The sequence below is a fragment of the Macrobrachium nipponense genome, chromosome 41, assembly GCF_015104395.2.
Source record: "Macrobrachium nipponense isolate FS-2020 chromosome 41, ASM1510439v2, whole genome shotgun sequence".
NCBI lineage: Eukaryota > Metazoa > Arthropoda > Malacostraca > Decapoda > Palaemonidae > Macrobrachium > Macrobrachium nipponense.
This window is the reverse complement of record NC_061102.1, coordinates 25,359,659-25,383,966: the sequence shown is the minus strand read 5'-3', so window position 1 is coordinate 25,383,966 and position 24,308 is coordinate 25,359,659. Positions and strand designations below refer to the sequence as shown.

Sequence of the window (24,308 nt, the reverse complement as noted above, 5' to 3'; positions counted from 1 at the left end):
GGTACTGGACGTAAGCGCGCTGAACCGATTTGTACAAAAAGAAGAAGTTCCGAATGGAAACGTCCTCCTCGGTGATGTCAGCCCTACGTCCAGGAGATTGGATGGTCTTGCTGGACTTACAAGATGCGTATTTCCACGTCCCCATTCACCACTCGTCGAAGAAATATCTTCGGTTCATGATAGGGGGCAAGATTTTTCAATTCAGGGCTCTGTTTCGGCCTGTCTTCACCAACCTGATGGCTTCATCTAGAGGGAATCAACATCTCCCTCTACTTAGACGACTGGCTGATCAGGGCCAAGTCGCAGAGCCAGTGTTTGGAGACCTGATGATAACACGAAATCTGATACAGTCTCTGGATTACTCGTAAACCTCGAGAAGTCGCAACCTGATCCCCAGCCAGAACCTGGTTTATCTGGGGATTCAGATGGATTCTCGGGTGTTTCCTTCGCAAGAGAGAATCACTCGAGGCTTGTCAAAGATCTCAAACTTCTTAGAGAGAGAACACAGTTCAGCGAGGGAATATTTGAGCCTGTTAGGGACTCTGTCCTCGCTAGAGAAGTTCTTCACCTTTGCCTTCTTCAGTTTTTCCTGAAAAAGGTATGGAGTTGGAAGACGGGGCAACTCTCAGACTTTTCCAATTCCCCAGGAGGTGAAGAATCACTTAAATTGGTGGATCATTCCTCTAAAGAAGAACGAAGGCGTGTCCCTTGCCCTGCGGAACCCCAACCAAGTGTTATTTTCCGATGCTTCGGAGTCGGGATGGGGAGCAACGCTAGGAGCAAGGGAGGTGTCGGGCACCTGGACAAAGGAGCAGGTGTCTTGGCATATCAATTGCAAGGAGCTAGTGGCCATACACCTGGCCTTAAGATTCTTCGAGGAGGTAGTCAGAGGCGGGGGGGTTCAGATAAACACGGACAACACCACGGCTCTGGCTACAATCCGCAAACAAGGAGGGACTCATTCGTTCTCCCTCTATCCGCTAACAAGAGATCTGTTAACCTGGACAGAGGAAAGAGGGTATAACTCTCTACAAGATTTGTACAAGGGATACGAAATGTGAGAGCAGACAGGCTGAGCAGGAGGAATCAGGTCCTTCCCACAGAGTGGACTCTACACGCAGAAGTGTCGGGATAGGGAGCAACGCTAGGAGCAAGGGAGGTGTCGGGCACCTGGACAAAGGAGCAGGTGTCTTGGCATATCAATTGCAAGGAGCTAGTGGCCATACACCTGGCCTTAAGATTCTTCGAGGAGGTAGTCAGAGGCGGGGGGGTTCAGATAAACTCGAACAACACCACGGCTCTGGCTTACATCCGCAAACAAGGAGGGACTCATTCGTTCTCCCTCTATCCGCTAACAAGAGATCTGTTAACCTGGACAGAGGAAAGAGGTATAACTCTCCTCACAAGATTTGTACAAGGGATACGAAATGTGAGAGCAGACAGGCTGAGCAGGAGGAATCAGGTCCTTCCCACAGAGTGGACTCTACACGCAGAAGTGTGTCGAAGTCTGTGGTCCCTGTGGGGGAGGCCTCACATAGACCTATTTGCTACGTTCCTCTCCAAAAGGGTAGAGATATTTTGCTCGTTAGTAGAAGATCCAAGAGCCTTTGCAATCGACGCGTTTCTCCTAGATTGGTCGGGCCTAGACGCCTACGCCTTTCCCCATTCAGATCCTGACCTAAGTACTCAGGAAATTCGTGGTCTTCAAAGGGGACGAGGTTGACCCTCATAGCCCCATTTTGGCCAGCCCAAGAATGGTTCTCGGAGGTACTGGAGTGGATAGTGGACTTCCCCAGGTCTCTGCCAAGCAGAACAGATCTACTCAGACAACCCCACTTCGAGAGGTTTCATCACAACCTCCCCGGTCTCGCTCTGACTGCCTTTCGACTATCGAAAGACTCGTCAGAGCGAGGGGATTTTCTCGCAAAGCTGCAAGCGCTATCGCTAGAGCCCGCAGATCTTCAACGAGACGAGTATACCAATCGAAGTGGGAAGTCTTTAGGAGATAGTGTAGGACGAAGAAGCTGTCCTCCTCCAGTACCTCTGTAACCAACATTGCCGATTTCCTCCTTTTTCTTAGAGAGGAATCGCAACTTTCTGTGTCTACCATCAAGGGATACAGGAGTATGCTGTCAGCAGTATTCAGAATCGAGGGCGGGAGATTGCAGAGAATAAGGATCTCCACGATTTGATTCGGTCTTTCGAGACTTCGAAATCAAGGACTCCGAGAACACCTAGCTGGAATCTGGACGTGGTCCTGAAATTCCTTGCCTCGGACAAATTCGAACCTCTACATCTTGCCTCCTTCCGGGACATTACTAGGAAATGTTTATTCCTATTGTCCCTCGCGACGGCCAAGAGGACGAGCGAATTGCACGCTCTGGACTCTAAAGTGGGGTTTAAAGGAGATGCGGCTATCTGTTCGTTCCAGACATTTCTGGCGAAAAATGAGAACCCATCAAAACCTTGGCCCAGGAGCTTTGAGGTAAAAGGCCTATCTAACCTGGTAGGTAGAGAGATAGAAAGGTCTCTCTGCCCGGTTAGGGCTCTTAAATTTTATTTGGAGAAAAAGAAGCAGATGGGAGGTTGTCAACAGGGTTTTTGGTGTGCTGTGAAGAACCCCAAAAGACTCATGTCTAAAAACGCCTTAGCCTTCTTTGTGAGAAGCGTAATTACTGAGGCGCACAAGAATTGCCCGGATGAATCCTTCGGACTTCTAAGAGTTAAAACTCATGAAGTAAGGGCGGTAGCAACGTCGCTAGCGTTTCAAAAGAATATGTCTCTAGGAATATCATAGAAACTACATATTTGAGATGCAATTCATTTTTTTGCCTCTCATTACCTGAAGGATGTAAGGGTGACCTATGAGAAATGCTTCTCTCTATGTCCGTTTGTGTCAGCAGATACAGTACTGGGACTTGGAGCAAAAGACTGATCCTTAAAAATCTTTTTTATCTTAAATGTACATAAACCCATCTTGTCAGATATGTGCTTGGTTTCCTACTAGCAAGTGTGCTGATGTCGCATGGGCGGCTGGTGTCTGCTGGTAGGGGACCAGGTATTATAGGCTAGTAGGGGGGTAAAAGGTTTTTTTTTTTTTTTTTTTTTTTTTTTTTTTTTAAATTTTTTTTTTTTTTTTTTTTTTTTTTTTTTTTTTTTTTTATAAAGTGTACGTGATTTTATGTTTCGAGTTATTGGTTGTTTGTAGGGAGTTTGGGGATAACTCCTTGCAATCTTTAGAACTAACATGGATGTTAGGATCAGGTGATCGGGATCGGTGTTGTGCTCCTTGAACAAGGTGTATTGTCATGTTAGTGGAATAGCACCCAATGACAAAGGCCTTTAGGCTCTGCCGAGTAAGTGGATAAGACCCCATTGGCAGACCCACAAGAACTCTTAGCCATAGATCAATATCTCGCTGAGGCTCTTGAGGCGAAGCAGACTCCTGGGCAGTAGCCACGAAGTCTTCCGCCTAATCAGGTAGGAACCAAGGTTTATTAATACCTACAACATATGTTGTTTACCTGTCTATTTCAGTAGTTAGCTGTCTCTTACCCACCACCAATGGGTGCTAATCAGCTAAGTATATATCTGGCAGGGAAGTTGAATGTATAAAAATTATATTGTCATGATACAATAAAGTTTTATACATACTTACCTGACAGATATATACGATTAATGGCCCACCCAGCCTCCCTGCAGGAGACAGGTGGAAGAGAGGAAATCTGATTAGAAAACGGGAATGGTTCCTAGTCCTGCCACCCAGGGCAGGGCTGTAGATCACCTGACCTACCTGTAGCGTGTGCCGCGAAATTTGAATTTCTGTCGGTGACGACGGAGTCTATAGCTAAGTATATATCTGTCAGGTAAGTATGTATAAAACTTTATTGTATCATGACAATATCATTTTTATCATTCCAGACTTCCAACCGGAGGCAGATTCTAGTTCTTAGCCTCTCTCTCCATCCACATGTAAGTAGTACAATGCCCACCCTAATAAGCAGGCCAATCACTAGTATGTATACATGTATGTAATGAACATATACACACAAGCATTTTTACTGTAGTACAGTACTAATTTTAATATGTATTTTCATTACAGACTACGTACTATAGTACCAGGGGGCAGCTCGTGTACGTATAGGCACTGTGGATCTGCAGCAACCCAGTTTTCACTCAAAATTTATTAATGTATACTTACAGTACTATACTGTAACATTTAGTGTACATAACTATGTACATGTACATAATATTTGATACATATGATAAGTCATTCATAATGTCATTGGTCATTGTCATTCATCTCATTTGTGAAGTAATAAATATGCTTGTATGAAACTCTGTAGTATGTACTTTATAGTCCCAGTGATGCAGTGATTTCTATTAAGAAAAATTCCCTCACCAGTCTTCCAGAAATCAAGGAGAAAGCTCCATATTAACCTTTTCATCCAAAATAAAACAAGAGGGGTGGATTCAGTTATTAAATGAATGGATCAAGCTGGACTGGAACAATATGGAATGTAGGTACTACAAGGATTACACTTTACATAACACCCAAAGGATTAAAGGTAGGCTTTCTTCCCTTTACAGCATTTACTATAGTACTATAATGTACTGTACAGTGCTACTGTACTGTAAATGCTATAGTACTACTACAGAAATAAAATTTTACTTATTGCGCGATTGCGGGATTACGGCGCCGTTGACTGGTCTAAGGCGCTGTTAACCGGTGTATTGCTGCAAAAGAAGGTGAGCAGCGGCCTTAGATTTAAAATCGCTCGACGGCGGTGGCGGCCAGGAACGGAACCCCTGCCGTTAACTGAGGGCTGCCTGTATAGTACTATGCAAAATTATATAAGTGGTGTGTGCATGCATGTATATCATAGGTGTAATGTGATCATGGAAAACTCTCTCTCTCTCTCTCTCTCTCTCTCTCTCTCTCTCTCTCTCTCTCTATATATATATCTATATATATATATATATATATATATATATATATATATATATATATATTATATATATATATATATATATATATATATATATATATATACTAACTTGGCAAAAGGAAACCTTTGAGACAAAGGGAGTTACCCACCTACCTCCCCCAGTCAAGGGACTTCTTCCCCCACACACCCAGAGTAGTAAGTCAGGATTGAAGAAGAGGAAAAATATCCCTCTAAATCTAGAGGCTATACAAAAGAAAAACAGACATCTCAAGGGAAAGAAATAAAAATAAAAAAGCGCAGGCTATGATTAAAAATATTGGCTTGGAAAAGGAGAGCGGAGCGAAGCTCCGGTCTCCCAGACGGTAAAAGAATGACTGATATTTTGTTAGGGGTATGATCTCGGTTCCTGACCAAGCATCCACTCCATATATGCATGAGTGGCCAGATTCCACAGATTCCTTGTTTTACAATCTTTGATTGTTTTTACTGGTTTTCTAGATAGCGCTAGAAGATTATCCTATTGTTAAGACCTCAGGTTTGTTAGCTATGAAAAATACAATTGTTCCTACACGATATACAAACCCTCGGTCCTTTACATAAGGAATTACTTTCGGCGTAGCTGGAATTATGCCCGTTAAATTCTTGAACAAGGTGGTTAGGCAGTAACTACCATGTGGCAGGCGGGTAGGCTAGCCTGCCCGGATGTAAACACTCCACTTTGCTTTCGGCCGTCTTCCGATGAAGATGTGTGTTTCTGAGCTCTTGCTGACTGGTCATTGATCATTTTTACCCAGTGGGATCTTTCTGGTTTATTTTTGTTTTTTAAATAAATATGTATATATGGTGTTTGATATTAATATTAATTTCAATTCATATACAAACCCATTTTTTGTGATAGCCTTTATAGCCGCCTTTCTACTTTGTGTTAAGAGTCGGCAGCAAAGGTATGCCAACATATTTTTTACATTCTTTCGCCCTGTAACGTGAGGACAAGATATGTATTTAATGTGAGGACGAGACATGTATTTAACGTGAGTGATATTGATCCTGTAGTGAGACGTGTATTCATCCGAAAATTACGCTAATGCTTGGGGAATTTCAGAGGTTTGTCCTTGTTTTGTTTTTATGGTAATTTCTCTTCTCCTTCATCCTTTTACTAAATATCGGACGAAGGTAGAAGAGGGGGCGTCTGGTGTTGGTGTTTGGGGGATCTCCTCCCACTTCAGAGGGCGGTGCCCTTAGATGCGAGAGGAGTATCCTTATCACTTTAATCATTTTCTTTATTTTACAGACTAACAGTGGTGATTGTGTTTACAGCAGTATTGGTTGGATAGCTCTTTGTATTGGTTATCCTAACCTTGGAATTGTACCTGTGACTCGTAGCATGTTGTGATACCGATCCTTGAGTGTGTGTACTGATCCCCTGCTGATAATCATATTCATTTACCACTACTACCCTGGAGTTATGTCACTGGACAAAGCTTTCGCTGCTGTCCTCCTCTTCGAGACATCATATTTTCATGTCTCCAACCCTTTGACTCCTAAGGCTCTTTGCCATAGAAGAGGTGGTGGTCTCCCCCCATAAGAAGTCTGGTTACAGGACTTCTAAGGGTCTGTCTCATTCCGGTGAGACAGGTGGGTCCTCCCCTGGTCCTCCCGTTCCTCTGGGAACGGGGCCTGTCTTTCCTTCCTCAGGGAAGAAGAAGACGGGGACCATGGAGGTTACCAGCCACTGCTGGTACCTCCTCTCTCGGTTCCAGAGGCTCCACCTCCGGACCAGGAACCGTCTCGACCGCTCGCTCGCTCGCTCGCTTGTGTCACCGAGTGTACAGTCACCTACGGATGACTGTGCAGCCAAGGTCCAGACTGCTGAGTACGCTCACCATCAGGACCCAGGCACGGAGTGGAAGGATGGTAAGAGTCGCTCAGGTGACCCTTGCCAGACCAGCGATCGTCCGGTACCTAGGGTTGACGTGACGTGACGTTCCCGCAGGACCGTCCACGCAGAGACCGGTGGAGGCTGCCCATCCAGTCCTCTTGAGAAGTTTCGGCCTCGATGAGGACTTGGACGAGTCGGAGGATGTATCGGCTGTCTCCTGTCAGGTGCACGCTCAGCCCCACCCAGACAATGGTCACATTTGCACGACCGACCAGTTTCGGTGGTGGCAGATGCTTGGCCTGCCAGGCGAGAGTTTCGTAACCCTCCTCGAGGAAGCGTTCTCTCCACTGCCGCTCCATCAGTTCCTCCTTCCCAGGTTGCGCTGGGGACTGCTGCTTCGGCAGCCGCCACAGCCCCTTCCTAGATGGGAGAACCTTCTGCCGTCTTGAGGAAGTTGGCGAAGATGAGGAAGGTGTCGTCATCTTCTGCTGCCTCTTCCCCTTTGATTTCCAAGGCCCCCAGCCGAGGAAGAAGAAGGTGGCCTCTCTCTCTCTCTCTCTCTCTCTCTCTCTCTCTCTCTCTCTCCCCAAAAGGAAGTCTTGCACAGGGACTTCTAAGGGTCTGTCTCGCTCTGGTGAGACAGGTGGGTCTTCCGCTGGTCCTCCTGTTCCTTCGGGAACGGGCTTGTCCCTGAGCCGGACTGGGAACCGTCTCAGCCACTCGATCGCTCGCGTCACCGAGTGTACGGTCATCTACAGGTGACCGTGCAGCCAAGGTTCAGCCTGCTTAGTACGTTCACCGTCAGGACCCAGGCACAGAGCGGAAGGATGGTAAGAGTCGCTCAGGGGACTCTCGCCAGATCGGTGATCACTCTCGCAGCGATCGTCCGGTACCTAGGGTTGATGTGATGTTCCCACCAAACCGTTCACGTGGCGAGTCTGGGAAGAGGTCCCCCCTGGTACCATGGCACGTTGAGAGGACGGTGCTCGCTCTCACCATGTTAGTGGACACTACCAGTCACCCAACTGTCACTCCCACCGCACGACTGGTAGCAGCTTCCCTGACGCACGAGACCGACGCTACCGTCCTTGGTCCAGCACTTCTCTGCAAGGAGACCGCTGGTCCAGACCTGCAGCTCGATCGCCACCGTGGGTTGGTGATTGCCTGCAGTCCTCCCAGCCTACCGGTTCTGCTGGTAGGCAGGGTAGGAGCGCTCGTAGCAGCTCCCCTGACACACGAGACCAACGCTACCGTCCTCGGTCCAGCGCTTCTCCGCAAGGAGACCGCTGGTCCAGACCTGCAGCTCGATCACCACAACGGGTTGGCAATCGCCTGCAGTCCTCCCAGCCTACTGGTTCTGCTTGTAGGCAGGGTAGGAGTGTCAGGTCTTCCTCACCTGTCCCTTCAACCTCATTGGGCTACACTGGGAGGAACGAGGCGAGGCGAACAGGAGTGACCGTGATGAATGTGCTTCTTACAGTCCGGCCATGAGCCTGGTTCGGTCTTGGGACCAAACAGATCATACGCTCAAGTGGTTAGAGGAGATCGTAGGGGCTGGCGAGGATGATGACGCTTTCCTAGACTCAAGGAGTGACCATCACCACTGTTCATGTGACGGTCCTGCTGGACTGCGCATGCAGAGACCGGTGTGGGCTCCCTCTTTGGTCCTCTTGAGAGGTTTCAGCCTCGACGAGGACTGGGACGCGTCGGTGGACGGTATCGGCTCTCTCCTGCCAGGTGCATGCTCAGCCCCACCCAGACGACGGTCACAGTGGCGGCAGACGTTTTAACTACAGTACGAATTTCGTAACCCTTCTAGGGAAAACGTTTTCTCCAGACGGTAATGTTTTCCTAGACTCTCAGAGCGGCCATCACCACGGTCCAGAGTGGGCGAGACAAAAATTCCTGATAATTGTTACTACGATAATTGGGAATCTCACCGAATGCTCGAATTCCTTGGAATTTCTAGCGTCTCAGAAGTGTTTTGGTTTTCCTGTAATTTCCAAACACTGTCGAGACAGACATTCTCGGTAACTGTTATTACAAACTTGGGAGTCTCGCTAAGGCATTAATTCCTGGAATTTCTAGCATTCGAAGGAAGTACTACTGCTGCTGAAGGAAGAATATCTCGGGAGGGGCTCAGCCAGGATGGACCTTACGGTCCGTTGCCTCAGTACGCGATCACCCCCGGGATAGAACGGGCAATAACAGTCAATCCTCCTCTCTTTTTTTCCCCTTACTTCTTGGTTATACCAGAATGAACAAGGAAATAAGAGGAATTCGGTGAAGTTTACTCCTCTGAATTCGAGCCCGAGAGACTATGTTTTTGGTTCAATCCTAGGATCTTACCGAACATACATCAATCCGTTTCAGGATGGATAGCACTGAGAGTTTGAATGCCTCTTCAGTGCTACTGTTTTGGGAACATCCAGTTCTGCTTGAACTAGTCGTCTTCGGTATCCTGTTACCATCGTAGAAGTCATTCTTCGGGAAAACTTCACCTTCTCTCTCTTCATTAGAGAATGAAGAAGGTCTGCTTCCAGTCCTTATTCTTGTTCCTCGAATGAAAGAGAACTTAGGCTGGAGGTCGATGTACAGGAACCTACAAATATACTACGTATATTTCTCTCGCAACATGCTTCTGTTATCAGTTGAATTGTCCGGGTAGTAGGCACATAACTGAAGTTAACTCTATGGGTATGTGACCGAGATGAATAGTATCTTCTCTTAATTGAACTACAACTCGGGACTGCCTTGCAAGCCTCCCAAGAGTTACTGGTTTCAATTTTGAGATACTAGTGGTATTGTTTACAACAACACCACAGCATTTGCATTCACCGAATAGGACGGTTTTCTTCCCTTCCATTTCGGTTAAATGCAAATCCTCGAGCGTATTTTTCTTGAACTCGATAGTTCTAGCCGAACGCATTCCTTCATGGAATTGAGTACCTGGCAACTCAGGATTTTGAGTTAGCGAGAGCTGGCGGTGTATGGGCTGCCTGGCTGCTGCCTCAGCCAGTACGGCTGGCTCTCCGAGTCGAGATAGTTCGGTCGGGCATTGTCTCTCGTCCTCTGCGATGATTGACTACCAAGTCGAATCTGCCCAGCAATCACAGACTTAGGTCTCTGGTTGGCTGGATTTCTCGCATGCATGTATGACCATCTCTCCTACATCACCTTTTGCCGTTGTGAGAATTTTCAAATAGCGATATCTCACTAGACTTGTTATCATCTTTCTGTTTACCTCATGGTAACAGAAGTCTGTAGCCTAGTCTTCTGCTTCATCGCACCTGCCGCTGCGATGACGCAGAATAATTTCTTCATACAATCTGAGTTTGTCTTCTAAAATACATCTCGTAATTCATAGGTGTACAATTATTCTTTGTTCACCCCGAATTGTATGAATAACAGAAGACTTTGCCTGTTCCCCGCCCTGCCAGCTCTACTTCCAAAGTAATAGAAATGTCCTCCGTGATCCAGCCCATGAGAAGTGGTTCTTCAGGCAGTACAATCCTTGTGTTTTCATTACTGAAAGACGCTCCGCTTTCATTGCAAACTGCGACTTCTCACTAAACAGCAATGCAATAGCGGTTTAGCGTTTTCAGTCCTCTGTAAAACTACAGGGATTAAAGCCGTCTTCACTGGTTGGTGTCACCGACAGGACTTTCTCTACGTTCAGAATCTTGAGAGTTAACTTCTCTCGATTCAGCTGTGAAGACGGTCTGCATTCACCTTAGTCTTTCACTGGCATATACTATCGTCTGATGGGCGCATGCCTTGAGAGAATCATCATCTCGTCTCCCAACATCGGCGGCGAACAAGATACATAGACGATTTGTATGGTTTCTTGGCAAAACCCTCCAAAAGGCGAGTGTCATGTGACTACGTCTCGGATGCATGACTGCTCGCCTCACACTGAGCGTAGTCAGTCAGCAGCTGTTGAAGAGTCCGAAATTTTCATGAGCTACGATGTGGACTTTGTATTGGTTGATCCAGATCAGTCATTACTTTGTCCTATTGGCATGTTGCTGTACCCATAAGGATTGACACCCACCATGGAGTGTCGGTGTCTTTATCCGCTGCGGAATATTACGAGACCGTGAGAGACTTCTCTGCAATTGGATGGTCCAGTGGATGGGTACTTGTCATCACTCCGAAGAATGTGTCGGACAGAAAGATAGATAAGGTCTCATTGCGACCATATTTATCTTTCCCTTTGGGCCTGCCCACAGGTCCTTGGAACCTCATTTTCTTGGACCGGTGGTGGATGCTTGCAGGTTGTGTTTGCTTACCCAGCTCCTTCAAGAGGACATGTTGCATCTCGCCTATGGTGTGCAGTTCTAGAGGTAAGAAGGATGCAAGAGTGACTGGCCTCTCCACCTTCCCCACCTCGTCCCTCCACTCCTCTTCCTTCGGGTTGAGGATAGGACTCGAACTTACACTGGCTGGTCAGGCGATTGATGCGGTAAGCTTACACACATAGCATCCTTTTTATGTTTCTTATCAGAATCATAGAAGCAATCTGGCTCCTTCCTCTAGCAAGGGGAGGAAGGAGACTGGCAATAATGCTAACCCTTCCCAGAACTTTGCATTAATGCCTCCGACTCAAAATATTCTTCACAGCCCATTTTCAGATGAGTTACAATTCCTCACTCATTTCGAAAAGGCCCAGAAGTCTGACTCTTGATCATGCAGCTCCTATACTCCGATCAAGTTGTCAGAGGCAGGGCACTCCTCACTTTTATGACCAGGAGGAGTAGCCTAGGTGTATAGAACTTCAGTCAGTTCTAGAGGCTCACTCATAATCCTCCCACCAATCAGTGACTCTTCCTTATGTAAAGGACTGAGGGTTTGTATATCGTTTAGGAACAAATCACAATTTTTAGAAGTAAATTGTGTTTTTCTTAACTATACAAACCTGAGGTCCTTTACATACATGCCCACCTCATGCCACCCCTCAATCTGAACCTGAGCCGAAAGGCAAAGTGGAGTGTTAACATCCGGGCAGGCTAGCCTACCTGCCTGCCACACGGTAGTTACTGCCTAACCACCTTGCTCAACAAGAATTTAACGGCTGTAATTCCAGCTACGCTGAAAGTAATTCCTTATGTAAAGGACCTCAGGTTTGTATAGTTAGGAAAAATACAATTTACTTCCAAAAATTGTGATATTGATTCAGAAAATTTGTCATATTTTGAAGTAAAATTTTAAGTATGTATACTTTGGTCAGCTACACCAAATATTAACTTCCATGGTGATTTATGGTAAGGAGCACCTAATTTTGAGACTGATCATGAAGTTTTTTTTAATTTTCTGGCCAGAAGTCTTAATTGCTTGAAGTGAAGATAGACATCCTCCATCACCAGAGTTTATCCAGGAAGAAGAAACTGGCTATACAAAAATTTCCTTCTGCTACACTAAAAGAACTAAGTTTGACTAAAAAAACTGAAGGAAGAGATGTCACCAGGCCATGAGACATCCTAACTGTTGTCATTAAAATTAACTCTTGACAGTGAGAAAATGTCTACATTGCTAAGGATGTAGGACTAAGAATAAAAAGTGGGTGGGGTTGAGTGTTAGAGGATCTATACAAAAAGGTTTCTAGCAGATATCCCAAACTCATGGCAAGTGCATTTGTCAGACAGATCTCTCCTACAGAGAGTGACTACTTACAAGCTTATCTGAAGAAAATTGGAATAAGCTGGGTAATGTTCTTTTTAGACAAAAAGACTAGATGCATGGTGTATAATTTTCATAAATTTAACATAGTGTCACTTATAATGAAGACAAGGAGCATTGTAAATTCATATGAGGAGTTTGAAAAATTCTCCAGTGTGAAATGCTGCCGGGTTGTGGCCTACAAAAACAAGACTGAGGTCCAGAGATGCTTGAGATATTGCCACAACAAGAAAGAAGGCTGTGGAGACACTGCTTCATCTTGGTAGAGGGGAGTGGAATTGATGCATGAGAAACAAGTTTTTGTTTTCTTCTTCTAGGCAGGATGGTGTTCTTATAGAATGTTTACCCTATAGTTGGAAAGAAGGAAATTGAACTTTATCAGGTTCACTTAGATAGGTGTATGAATGCCAGCTGGAACACTCAGTCCTTTCATTGGAATGTTCAGTGCCTGGTATTGTAATAATGGCACTTTTGGCCTGTAGAAGAACTGGAAAGTAATGGTTAATCTGAAGTGAGGGCTAGAAACTGTCATTGCTCTTCATAAATGTCTACCTTGAGTAAGGTGGCCTAGAAGCAAATGTTCTGGTGCAAGTCTACTGATCATAGAAGGGAGCAATTTGGCAAGGTGTTGCAGGCATTCCAGGGAGATCCAAAAAGTTTGAGAACCCATCAGTACTTTTTAAACAAAGATTTTAGAGGAAATCAGACAAAAGATCTTGCCTCCTGATGACCCATGTAAAGGTAACCAAGTGGAGTGCAGGGTTGAACAAAATAGAAGATACAAGTATCAGTCTCATGAAGACCATTGACTTTAAAGGATGGTAATGTGGTGATTTCTATTTCTTGTCTCCCAAAGGCACGAATGAGTATTACAGGAAGGAGGCCATTCTTGTATGTGAAACCAATGCACCTATATCAGACAGTCAAGTATGATCACTAGAAATCCTTTGATGCCTTTGTTTCTTTTGAGAAATGTTGTTAATTGTTCCGGTGCTCACTGCTGCCAGTTGCCTGATGTGTGCCAATATGAGATGCCTGATGTGTGCCAGTATGAAAAAACTTCTTGGGCATGACTAGGTGGCTACTGGACTCATGGAACAGAGGGACACATGTGCATTCCTACCTATAAATTGCTATTTTGATTTACAGTAATTGGTCTGTAGAATTTTATTTTTTATAAAATACTACCCTGTCTTGAAGATACTTAAGTGTGATTCCACTTTATATATAACCTTCTGGAAGTTTTTTTTTTTTACTTACTTAATTTACTTTACCACAGGCCTAGAATGGTTAATGATGATTGGTGCATATTTATAATATCTTTGTTACTCATTATCACTGTTTGCAGGTAGAAGAAAAAGAATCTTTGATACAGGTCAAAGAAGCAGAACAACTAAAGGCAAATGAAGAAAAACAACAACTAAAGGACCAACTTGCCAAAGAGAAACAAGCACTACAGGAGGAATTAGAAAATGTCAGACAGGCTTTGGAAGAGAAAAATAAGAAATATTCAGACCTTCGTTCTGAATTGAAAGTCAAGGAGGAAGAAATGCTGGACAAAGTGGTATGTATAAGATGTTCAGAATTTTGTATTTTTTCATACTTTATATACAAATCGTCAGTCCTGTAAGTGATCAAATCTGCAGACCCAAAAGCCATGAAATTTTTTAGGGCTACCAGTAGCCTCAAAGTTGTTAATAGCATTAGTTACACGAAAAAACTTGAGTATGTATTGTACTTTTGTCTGAGAATCCAAAATTGCCATATTTTATGACATAAAGGCAACCCCAAATAAAGGCAACCCCAAATTTCAGAAGGGAATATTAAGAAAAATAAAAGTTTGTGGTTCCAAATAAGCATTTGATGTTATTGAAATATATAGCTCTACTAGTACGACAGAAAAAACTTGGACAAAGCATGCAACTAGGACAGTAGGAAAAATAATGACCAACAGTAATTTACACGAGTAAACAAGAGCAGCTTAGGTATTGCAGAAAACAATTATATCACACCCCTTTATCTCCTCTGGTCTTAGTGAATGACTCATGGTGGTAATGAATTTACAAGTGCTTAAATTTGTAAACAGAAGAAATCATAAAACAACTTTTTAGGCTAAATGCAAGAAATTATTGAAAAATTCATGTATTAGAACACGTATGCATCATGAGGTAAATTACTCAATTCTTATGGCTCATTCCTGCCTCATCTCATTGGTACAGTATTTTTATTGCCATTTATTTCATGCACTACAGTATTCTATTTAATACTTAGTGTAGTAGTAGTAGTAATAATAATAATATCCTTTATTTCAGCTCAGGGCCATATACATGGAATATACAAAATGCAGACAGTAACATACACAATCTAGATACACGAGACAACATGATTAAAAAAAAAGAATCGGCACTTATCCACAAAATAGCTGAGGTAGCATAAAAGATAGTAATCATAATACTGGTAATAATATTGGTGAGAAAAAAAATGCATCGAGAGTTACAACAGTTAGTGCACAGATTATATAACTTGAATTTAAACTAGAGACCTTAGGTGGTTACAGTAGTCAGGTCCAGAGGGCTTAATACAAAATTGAATGCAAAAAAACTTTAATTTGATAGCATTCACAGTAATAATGAAAAAGTAAAATATCTGCAATAAAAATAATAATAACGACAGAATCTGCAGATGACATCTTGCCAATACAGAGATTAAGTCCTTTAGGGGACAAAGCCTCATTTTCCCATCTATCCCACGTTTAGATCTTCTTGCTTCACTCCTTGGGATGCAGTGTATGAGCCAGTTGCTGCTGTTTCTCACTCCTTAGGATGCAGTGTATGAGCCAGTTGCTGCTGTTTCTCACTCGGGTTACCAGACTGGACATTGTTCACCTTACAATTATTTTTAAATTGTCCAGGTGGTTTTCTATGAACATCTTGTGGCGGAGTGGTAGCGGGGAGCGTTTGTGAGGCGTCTCGAAATGTCATTGTGCACAACAGTAATACGTTGCATGGTCTCTTGGGTATAGTTCGTCCAAAGGGAACACCCATAGATACTGTAGCAGTACGAGCGGAAGAGCAGCAGTTTCACGTCTTGATGACAGAAGGCAAACCTTGCAATCATGTTGCCAGTTGCACATAGTTTAAGATGCCTCTGTTCACTGTCTGGCGTATCTTTTAGGTTGTTGGTGATGTGACCCAAATATGGAAATTCATGCGCAAATTCCAGCCGATGGTTTCTGAGGAAAATTTGTGGTTCTGCAATATGCTTAAGCGATCTCGGGAGCAGGGACATGCACTGGTTCTTGTTTTCGTTGTAAATTATATCAAATTCCTCTGCATATTGATGGCAAGTGTCAATGAGTCGTTGGAGACCTTGCACTGATGGGGAAATCAGAACCATATCATCCGCGTAACAGAGGTTGTTTATAGTTGTTTCATTGACAGTGCATCCAATTGGGAGTGAGTTCAATTTGACATTCAAGGCATCTGTGTACGTATTAAACAAGCATAGAGAGAGAATGCCCCCTTGCTGAAGCCCATTTAGGGAGCCGAAGGTGTACGATAATACGTTACCCCATTTGACACAGAATTGCTGTGTGGAGAACCAGCAATGTAAAATGCCAATTAGATATAGGGGTGTGCCTCTTTTATGCAGCTTCAGGAAGAGCTTCTGGTAGTTTACTTTGTCAAATGCTTTTCTCACATCCACAAAAGAAAGAAAAACAGGAGAGGTTGATGATAGGTAGTAGTTCAGCAATTCTTTCAGTATGTAGATGCAGGTGTCGGTTGAGTGGTTTGCTTTAAACTTGAACTGGTTGTCAGTGGTGTGTAGAAAGGGGAGAAGTCTCACTAGAAGAACCGACTCAAGTATATTCAATGCGATTGTTGTGATTGCAATTGGCCGGTAGTTGCCAGGGTCAGTGGCATCCTTTAGCTTGTTTTTGATTAATGGTATCAAGTGAACTAAGAATAGGGAGTCTGGAAGAAATTGGTGAATTATGCACGCATTGAATAGGGCAGCTAGCAAAATGTAAATTATCGGATGGCAGAATTTGAAAGCCTCTGCGGGAAGACCATCACAGCTGGGCGATTTATTATTAGGTAGGCTGTTTATGGCATCGCTGATGTTACCTGGCGTAATACGGTCTGCAAAATGAAATTGAACCTGGCGTAATACGGTCTGCAAAATGAAATTGAATGTTGTCAGTAAGGAGGTTCTCTACATCCCTTTGGGAATCTTGATCATTTATGCAATTCAGGATATTGTTGAAGTGATCGCCCCACCTACTTGCGATAGCCTTGTCTCCCACGGCTTCCCCTACTCTCTGTGGTAGCTTTTTAGTTTTGGGATTTAAAGACTGGACATCTTTCCAAAGACAAGGATAATCACCAGATTCTAAGTTTCTAGACATTGCATCAGCTCTTAGTTGTTTTTCATTTAATCTGCAGTGCTTAAGAGCAAGTTTGAACTGCGCTCTCGCCTGTCTCATTAGTAATGCAGTGTGTCCGTCCCTCGGGCTACCATTTTACCTCCACAGTAAAAACATTTCTCGTGAGTATTATACAGATCTTTTAACCAAGTCATTCCATCCAGGTATATTACGAGAATTACCTTGACGTAATCTATAGGCAGTCCTGCCTGAAGCAAGCACAGTGGAGATTATGTTCGAATAGAATTTATTTAGATCCCTCCTGTAGTGGTCATTTCTACAATTTGTGTTACTACAAAGTAAGGCGTCTGCCGGTTGAACTATTGACCGCAACCTGGTTTCTGTGGTCGCCCTAAAGTATCTGGTTTTTTGTTGGTTTTTAAAATCCCAGTTTACCGCTGGTGGGCAGTTAGTTAGGGGGTTCTCAGTAGGGAGGGATGGGGTACTGAATGACACCTGTAATGGGATGTGATCATAGCCCATTGCAAGATCGTAGCGAATATTGCAGGTCATAATAGAATCATGAAGTTGTGGAGATGTAATGAAGTGGTCCAGTCAGGAGGTTGTAATTGCGTCCGCTCTATTATGTACATATGAATAGGAGAGAGGGAGGTAGGAGCATTACATCGCTAATTTGGAGAGCATGACTGACAGAAGCGAGTAAGTTCATTATAAAATTTTGTGGGGTGGGAATTAAGGCCCCCGATTATACAAATATGATCAGCAGGAGAATTGTGAATAATACTGTGTAACTCCCCTAGGATCATGCAGTACGTATTGTGTTATTTTCCCATGGCATACAAACATTAATTATTAGAATTTTAGAGTTCCCTTATGTCACTTGAAGCCCCAAGCAATCTGTCACTCCTGTAGGTCATCACCTTTATCATATTGTCTAACAATTTGTGCCACAGGAAAGAAAGGCCCCCTTTCGGGTGACTGGCTATGATTTGATCTGTAACTTGCATCGATGAAGTTGAGAAGGTCCTGAAGTCTTCATGTATTGAATCGCAGATGACAAGGTCATGTGGCCAGAGGAGCGTTTCTTGCAATGCAATGATGCCTTTGAAGTTTTTGCAGAACATGTTTAGGAGAGGAATGTTCCGCATGAGGCCGAAAATATTCCAAAAGATTATGTTTAATGTATCCATGGCTACTCAAGAAGATGGGAGATGAATGCCTGGTACATATTTGTATTTTTCAAGTTATATTTTTCAATCTGTGTATGTGCATACACACATGCTTTACAATAAGGTAAACTATGCTCTTGGTGTGTATTTTTTTGCCCCTCCCCCTCTTATATTCTTTATGACAAAAAATTTTTTACATGGCAAATTTTTTTATAGGTAGAAGCAGCAAGCAAAATCACATTTTAGTGCATTGTGCTTAGCTTCATTGTGTTTATATCTATGATCTGGTGCAACAATGTGTGTGTGCATGTGCATATGTCTACTATATTGAAGTATGAATTTAATGCTCTTCACACTAGTGTTGGAGATAGGTGAAAATGTTGGGAATTATTTGATAATCTTTGAAAAGTATGTATTACTATTTATGTATACTGGATGACAAAATAACTGTTTTGAATACTTGTTCGGCCTTTTAGAAAGATATATACATCAAGCAAATTCAATTAACCAGGCACCCTTTGGTTCCAAGGTTTCCAGTTATGAGGGAATTTAGTGTAATATAATAATAATAATACATAATAATAATACTGGTTATGAAGGAATTTGGTGTAATAATAAAAAAGATGGTAGTATGTTTTGTTGAAAATAATGGCAGCTTTCAACAAATTAATCTAATACAGGCTTTTTCAGATAATTCGTTTTTCTGATTCAGCTAGGTAGTTAGTAGAAATCCAATATTTGTCAAGTCAGGATATTCGTTAATCATAGGTTAAAATATTGTATGAAAAATATTTACTCTCTTTTGCTTTTATTTTATCTTCTTACTGGACATAGTTTCTGAAGTACATACTAGTATACTACAATTAGTATAAGTTTTCATGCTTTTAAGTGTAAAATCAGTATGGAGATTCGGTGTATGGTATTTATATTTTTGAAAATATATACAAAGGCAGTATGTAATTCACAGTGTTTGTCACAATAAAAGACCTCCATGATCAACTAGTAAAACATGTCAGAGACGTAACAGGGTTTTTCTGTGAAAATTCTTTAACCCTTAAACGCCGAAGGGGTATATTAAAAATCGTCTTCCGTGTGCCGAGGCGGTCCCAGAGTGAGCGTGGAAGCGGAAAAAATATTTTTTTTCAAAAAATCACAGCATGCTTAGTTTTCAAGATTAAGAGTTCATTTTTGGCTCCTTTTTTGTCATTGCCTGAAGTTTAGTATGCAACCATCAGAAATGAAAAAAATTATCATTATCATACATAAATAATGCGATATATTACAGCGCGAAAACAAAATTTCATATATAATTGTATTCAAATCGCGCTATGCGCAAAACTGTTAAAGGTAACAGGTTAATTTTTTTTCGTTGTAATGTACACTAAATTGCAATCATTTTGGTGTATAAAACATAGTAAAATGATAAAAGCAACACAGAAAAAATATTATCACAAAATAATGCATGAATTCGTAACGCGCGGACGTAAACAAATATTTTTTTCAAAAATTCACCATAAATCTAAATATTGTCCTAGAGACTTACAATTTCTTTCAAAATGAAGACAAATGATAGAATATTACTATACTGTAAGAGTATTAGCTTACAATTGCAGTTTTCAACCATATCTGACGAGTTAAAGTTGACCGAATCTTGAATTTTTTTATATATATTTTTTTTTATATGCAATTATTTCGGAAATTAGAAAAGCTACAACCTTCAAATATTTTTCGTTTTATTCTACATAAAATTGCGCATATTTTCATATATAAAACTCTATGAAATGCCTAATATGAAACGGAGCAAATATTCTGAGAATGCGACGTACGCATTTCGGAGATTTGTGGCGGAGAATCTGCGCGCGGAGGGAAGGAAAGTTTTTATTTTGTAAATCACATAAATCTAAATATTGTGCTAGAGACTTCGAATGTTTCAAGATGAAGATAAATGACTGAATATTACTAGACTGTAAGAGTTTTAGCTTACAATTGCGTTTTTCTACCATTTCGGTAGAGTCAAAGTTGACCGAACATGGTTTTTTTTCTATTTACCGTGATTTATATGCAAATATGCAAAAATGAGAAAAGCTACAACCTTCAATTATTTATTGTTGTATTCTACATGAAATTGCACACATTTTCATATATAAAACTTTATGTAACTGGTAATTTAAAATGGTGCAAACATTACCACAATCGCACGCACGTATAATTTTTTCGGAAGAGTTACCGTGCGGACGTAAAGAAAATGTTATTTTTTTCATAAATTCACCATAAATAGAAATATTGTGCTAGAGACTTCCAATTTGTTGCAAAATGAAGGTAAATGATTGACTATTACTAGAATATAAGAGTTTTAGCTTACAATTGCGTTTTTCGACCATTTCGGTAGAGTCAAATTTGACCGAAGGTTGAAAATTTGTCACATCATTTTTTATATGAAAATATTTCAAAATTGATAAAAGCTACAACCATGGGCTGTTTTTAGTTGTACTATGCATGAAATTGCGCACATTTCCATATATAAAACTTTATGTAACTGCTAATTTTAAAATGGTGCAAACATTACCACAATCGCAAGGATGATTTTTTTCGGAAGAGTTACCGCGCGGACGTAAGGAAAAAGTTTTTTCATAAATTCACCATAAATCGAAATATTGTGCTAGAGACTTCCAATTAGTTGCAAAATGAAGGTAAATGATTGAATATTACTAAAATATCAGAGTTTTAGCTTACAATTGCATTTTTCGACCTTTTCGGTAGTCAAAATTGACCGAAGGTTGAAATTTTGGCACTTATCGTTATTTATATGAAAATATCTCAAAACTGATAAAAGCTACAATCATGAGTATTTTTTTTTTTGTATTCTACATAAAAATGCACACATTTTCATATATAATACTCCATGTAACGATTTAAAATGGTAAAAAAATTATGTCAAGGTGACGAAATAATTTCTGAGATGTGTCACCGATACTTTTTAGTGCGGCAAGAAAGAAATTCGCGCTTGCGCGCCTGCGTAACAATTGTAAACAAAACAACACCTTGATCCATGAACTTCCAGCATCCCCCAAGGCGCGTGATTCAATAGTTTTCGGCTGGTAGGCCTATAAGTATTTTTCCGCAAAATTTTAAAAAAACTTTTTAATGTCGACGTAAAATACGTCCAGTCGGCACCAGAGAGAGAAAAAATGTCGACGTAAAATACGTCCAGTCGGCGTTTAAGGGTTAAGTATTAGGTTTGGAGTGAAGGCAATATTACGTACGTAGGTTAAATGTGCGGTTTGGTAGCGAATGCAATCCATGAGCTTTGTTAAGCCTGCCGGTAAATAAGATGTTAGCCATAGCTTAAATCAGAGAAGCCACTATGGTATAGTATATATGCGTAGTAATTAGGACGATTTTTTTATGCCTACTGTATACATCAATGTTTACATGTGAGATTTGGTAGTGAAAGCACTGTTACATGCGAAACATGTGCGGTTCGGGAGCAACACAATCTAAGCTTTTTAAGCTTGCCGGTAAAGAAGAGGTTAGCCTTAGCTTAACTCAGAAGCCGCTATGGTATACAGAATTATAGAAATCAAGTCGATTCTTTTATGTCTACTGTAAAAATACGTCAATGTTTACGTTCGAGATTTTGTAGTGAAACCACTGTTACCTATGTAACGTGTGCGGTTCGGTAGCAACGCAGTCTTAAAGCTTTATTAACCCTTAAACGCCGAAGGGGTATATTAAAAATCGTCTTCCGCGTGCCCGGGGGGTTTTCGGTGTGAGCGCGGAAGCGGAAAAATATTTTTTTTCAAAAATATTTTCAAAATGAAGACAAATGATTGAATATTACTATACTGTAAGAGTATTAGCTTACAATTGCAATTTTCGACCATATCTGACGAGTTAAAGTTGACCGAATGTCAAATTTTTTAAATATTTTTTTATATGCAATTATTTCGGAAATTTGAAAAGCTACAACCTTCAAATATTTTTTGTTTTGTTTTACATAAAATTGTGCACCTTTTCATATATAAAACTCTATGAAATGCCTAATATGAAACAGAGCAAATATTCCGAGAATGCGACGTACGCATTTTGGAGATTTGTGGGAGAATCCGCGCTGATGGAAGGAAAGTTTTTTTTTAAAATTCACCATAAATCTAAATATTGTGCTAGAGACTTCGAATTTGTTTCAAAATGAAGATAAATGACTGAATATTACTAGACTGTAAGAGTTTTAGCTTACAATTGCGTTTTTCGACCATTTCGGTAGAGTCAAAGTTGACCGAATGTGGTTTTTTTTCTATTTATCGTGATTTATATGCAAATATTTCGAAAATGAGAAAAGCTACAACCTTCAATTATTTGTTGTTGTATTCTACATGAAATTGCACACATTTTCACATATAAAATCTTATGTAACGGCTAATTTAAAATGGTGCAAACATTACCACAATCACATGTATGATTTTTTTGGAAGAGTTACCGCGCGGACGTAAAGAAAATGTTTATTTTTTTCATAAATTCACCATAAATCGAAATATTGTGCTAGAGACTTCCAATTAGTTGCAAAATGAAGGTGAATGATTGAATATTACTGGAATATAAGAGTTTTAGCTTACGATTGCGTTTTTCAACCATTTCGGTAGAGTCAAAGTTGACCGAAGGTTGAAAATTTGTCACATCATTTTTTATATGAAAATATTTCAAAATTGATAAAAGCTACAACCATGGGTTTTTTTAGTTGCATTGTGCATGAAATTGCGCACATTTCCATATATAAAACTTTATGTAACTGCTAATTTTAAAATGGTGCAAACATTACCACAATCGCACGTATGATTTCTTTCGTAAGAGTTACCGCGCGGACGTAAGGAAAAAGTTTTTTCATAAATTCACCATAAATCAAAATATTGTGCTAGATACTTCCAATTAGTTGCAAAATTAAGGTAAATGATTGAATATTACTAAAATATAAGAGTTTTAGCTTACAATTGCGTTTTTTGAACATTTCGGTAGAGTCAAAGTTGACCGAAGGTTGAAATTTTGGCACTTATTGTTATTTATATAAAAATATCTCAAAACTTATAAAAGCTACAATCATGAGTATTTTTTTATTGTATTCTACATAAAAATGTGCACATTTTCATATATAATACTCCATGTAATGGCTAATTGAAAATGGTACAAAAATTATGTCAAAGTGACGAAATAATTTCCGAGATGTGTGACCGATACTTTTTAGTGCGGCAAGAAAGAAATTCGCACTTGCGCGCCTGCGTAACGATTGTAAACAAAACAACATCTTGATCCGTGAACTTCCAGCATCCCCCAAGGCGCATGATTCAAGAGTTTTCGGCTGGTAGGCCTATAAGTATATTTCCGCGAATTTTTAAAAAAACTTTTGTATGTCGACGTAAAATACGTCCAGTCGGCACCCAAGAGACAAAAAATGTTGACGTAAAATACGTCCACTCTGCGTTTAAGGGTTAAGGTTGCTGGTAAAGAAGAGGTTAGCCTTAGCTGAAATCAGAGAAGCCGCTATGGTATACGTAGTAGTTATAGAAATTAAAAGATTCTTTTATGTCTACTGTAAGAATAAGTCAATGTTTACGTGTGAGATTTGGTAGTGAAACTGCTGTTACATACGTAACGTGTTTGGTTCGATAGTAACGCAATCTTTAAGCTTTATTAAGCTTGCTGGTAAAGAAGAGGTTAGCCTTTGTTTAAAATTCAGAGAAGCCGCTATGGTATGTCTACTGTAAAAATACGTCAATCTTTACGTGAGATTTGGTAGTGAAACCACGTAACGTGTGTGTGGTTCGGTAACGAACGCATCTTTAAGCTTTGTTAAGCTTGCTGGTGAAGAAGAGGTTAGCCTTAGTTTAAATCAGAGAAGCCGCTATGGTATACATAGTAGTTACAGAAATTATGACTATTCTTTTGTGTCTACTATAAAAATACGTCAATGTTTACGTATGAGATCTGGTAATGACATCAGTTTACATATGTAACGTGTACAGTGTTCCCCCTGTATTCGCGTTCTCCGGATTCGCGGATTTTTCTTTGGAACCTGTCTAGAAATTATTTGCGGACGAACTCGCCCATTCGCGGAATTTTCTGACGAAAATAATCACTAATTAGTGTATTTTGATGTTTATTTTTATGATACAAAATGATTTACTAATTTTCAAATATTAATTTTGATTAATACTGTATTAGTAAGTTTAATAAGTTTAAATGATATCACATAA

The 24,308-nt window shown here is 41.0% G+C and overlaps 1 protein-coding gene across 7 annotated transcripts in view; it reads left to right on the top strand.

Moving 5' to 3' along the window:
• The window catches only part of LOC135212618 (tigger transposable element-derived protein 1-like), a gene marked incomplete at its 5' end in the record, with an annotated part of 202,256 nt that overhangs the window by 58,018 nt on the left and 119,930 nt on the right, over window positions 1-24,308 (top strand). For 6 of the 7 annotated variants that reach the window (XM_064246201.1, XM_064246200.1, XM_064246205.1 and 3 more), the window contains 1 exon segment: window positions 13,856-14,071. In XM_064246201.1, coding sequence (XP_064102271.1) covers window positions 13,856-14,071 — 216 coding nt within the window. 7 annotated transcript variants of the gene reach the window in all.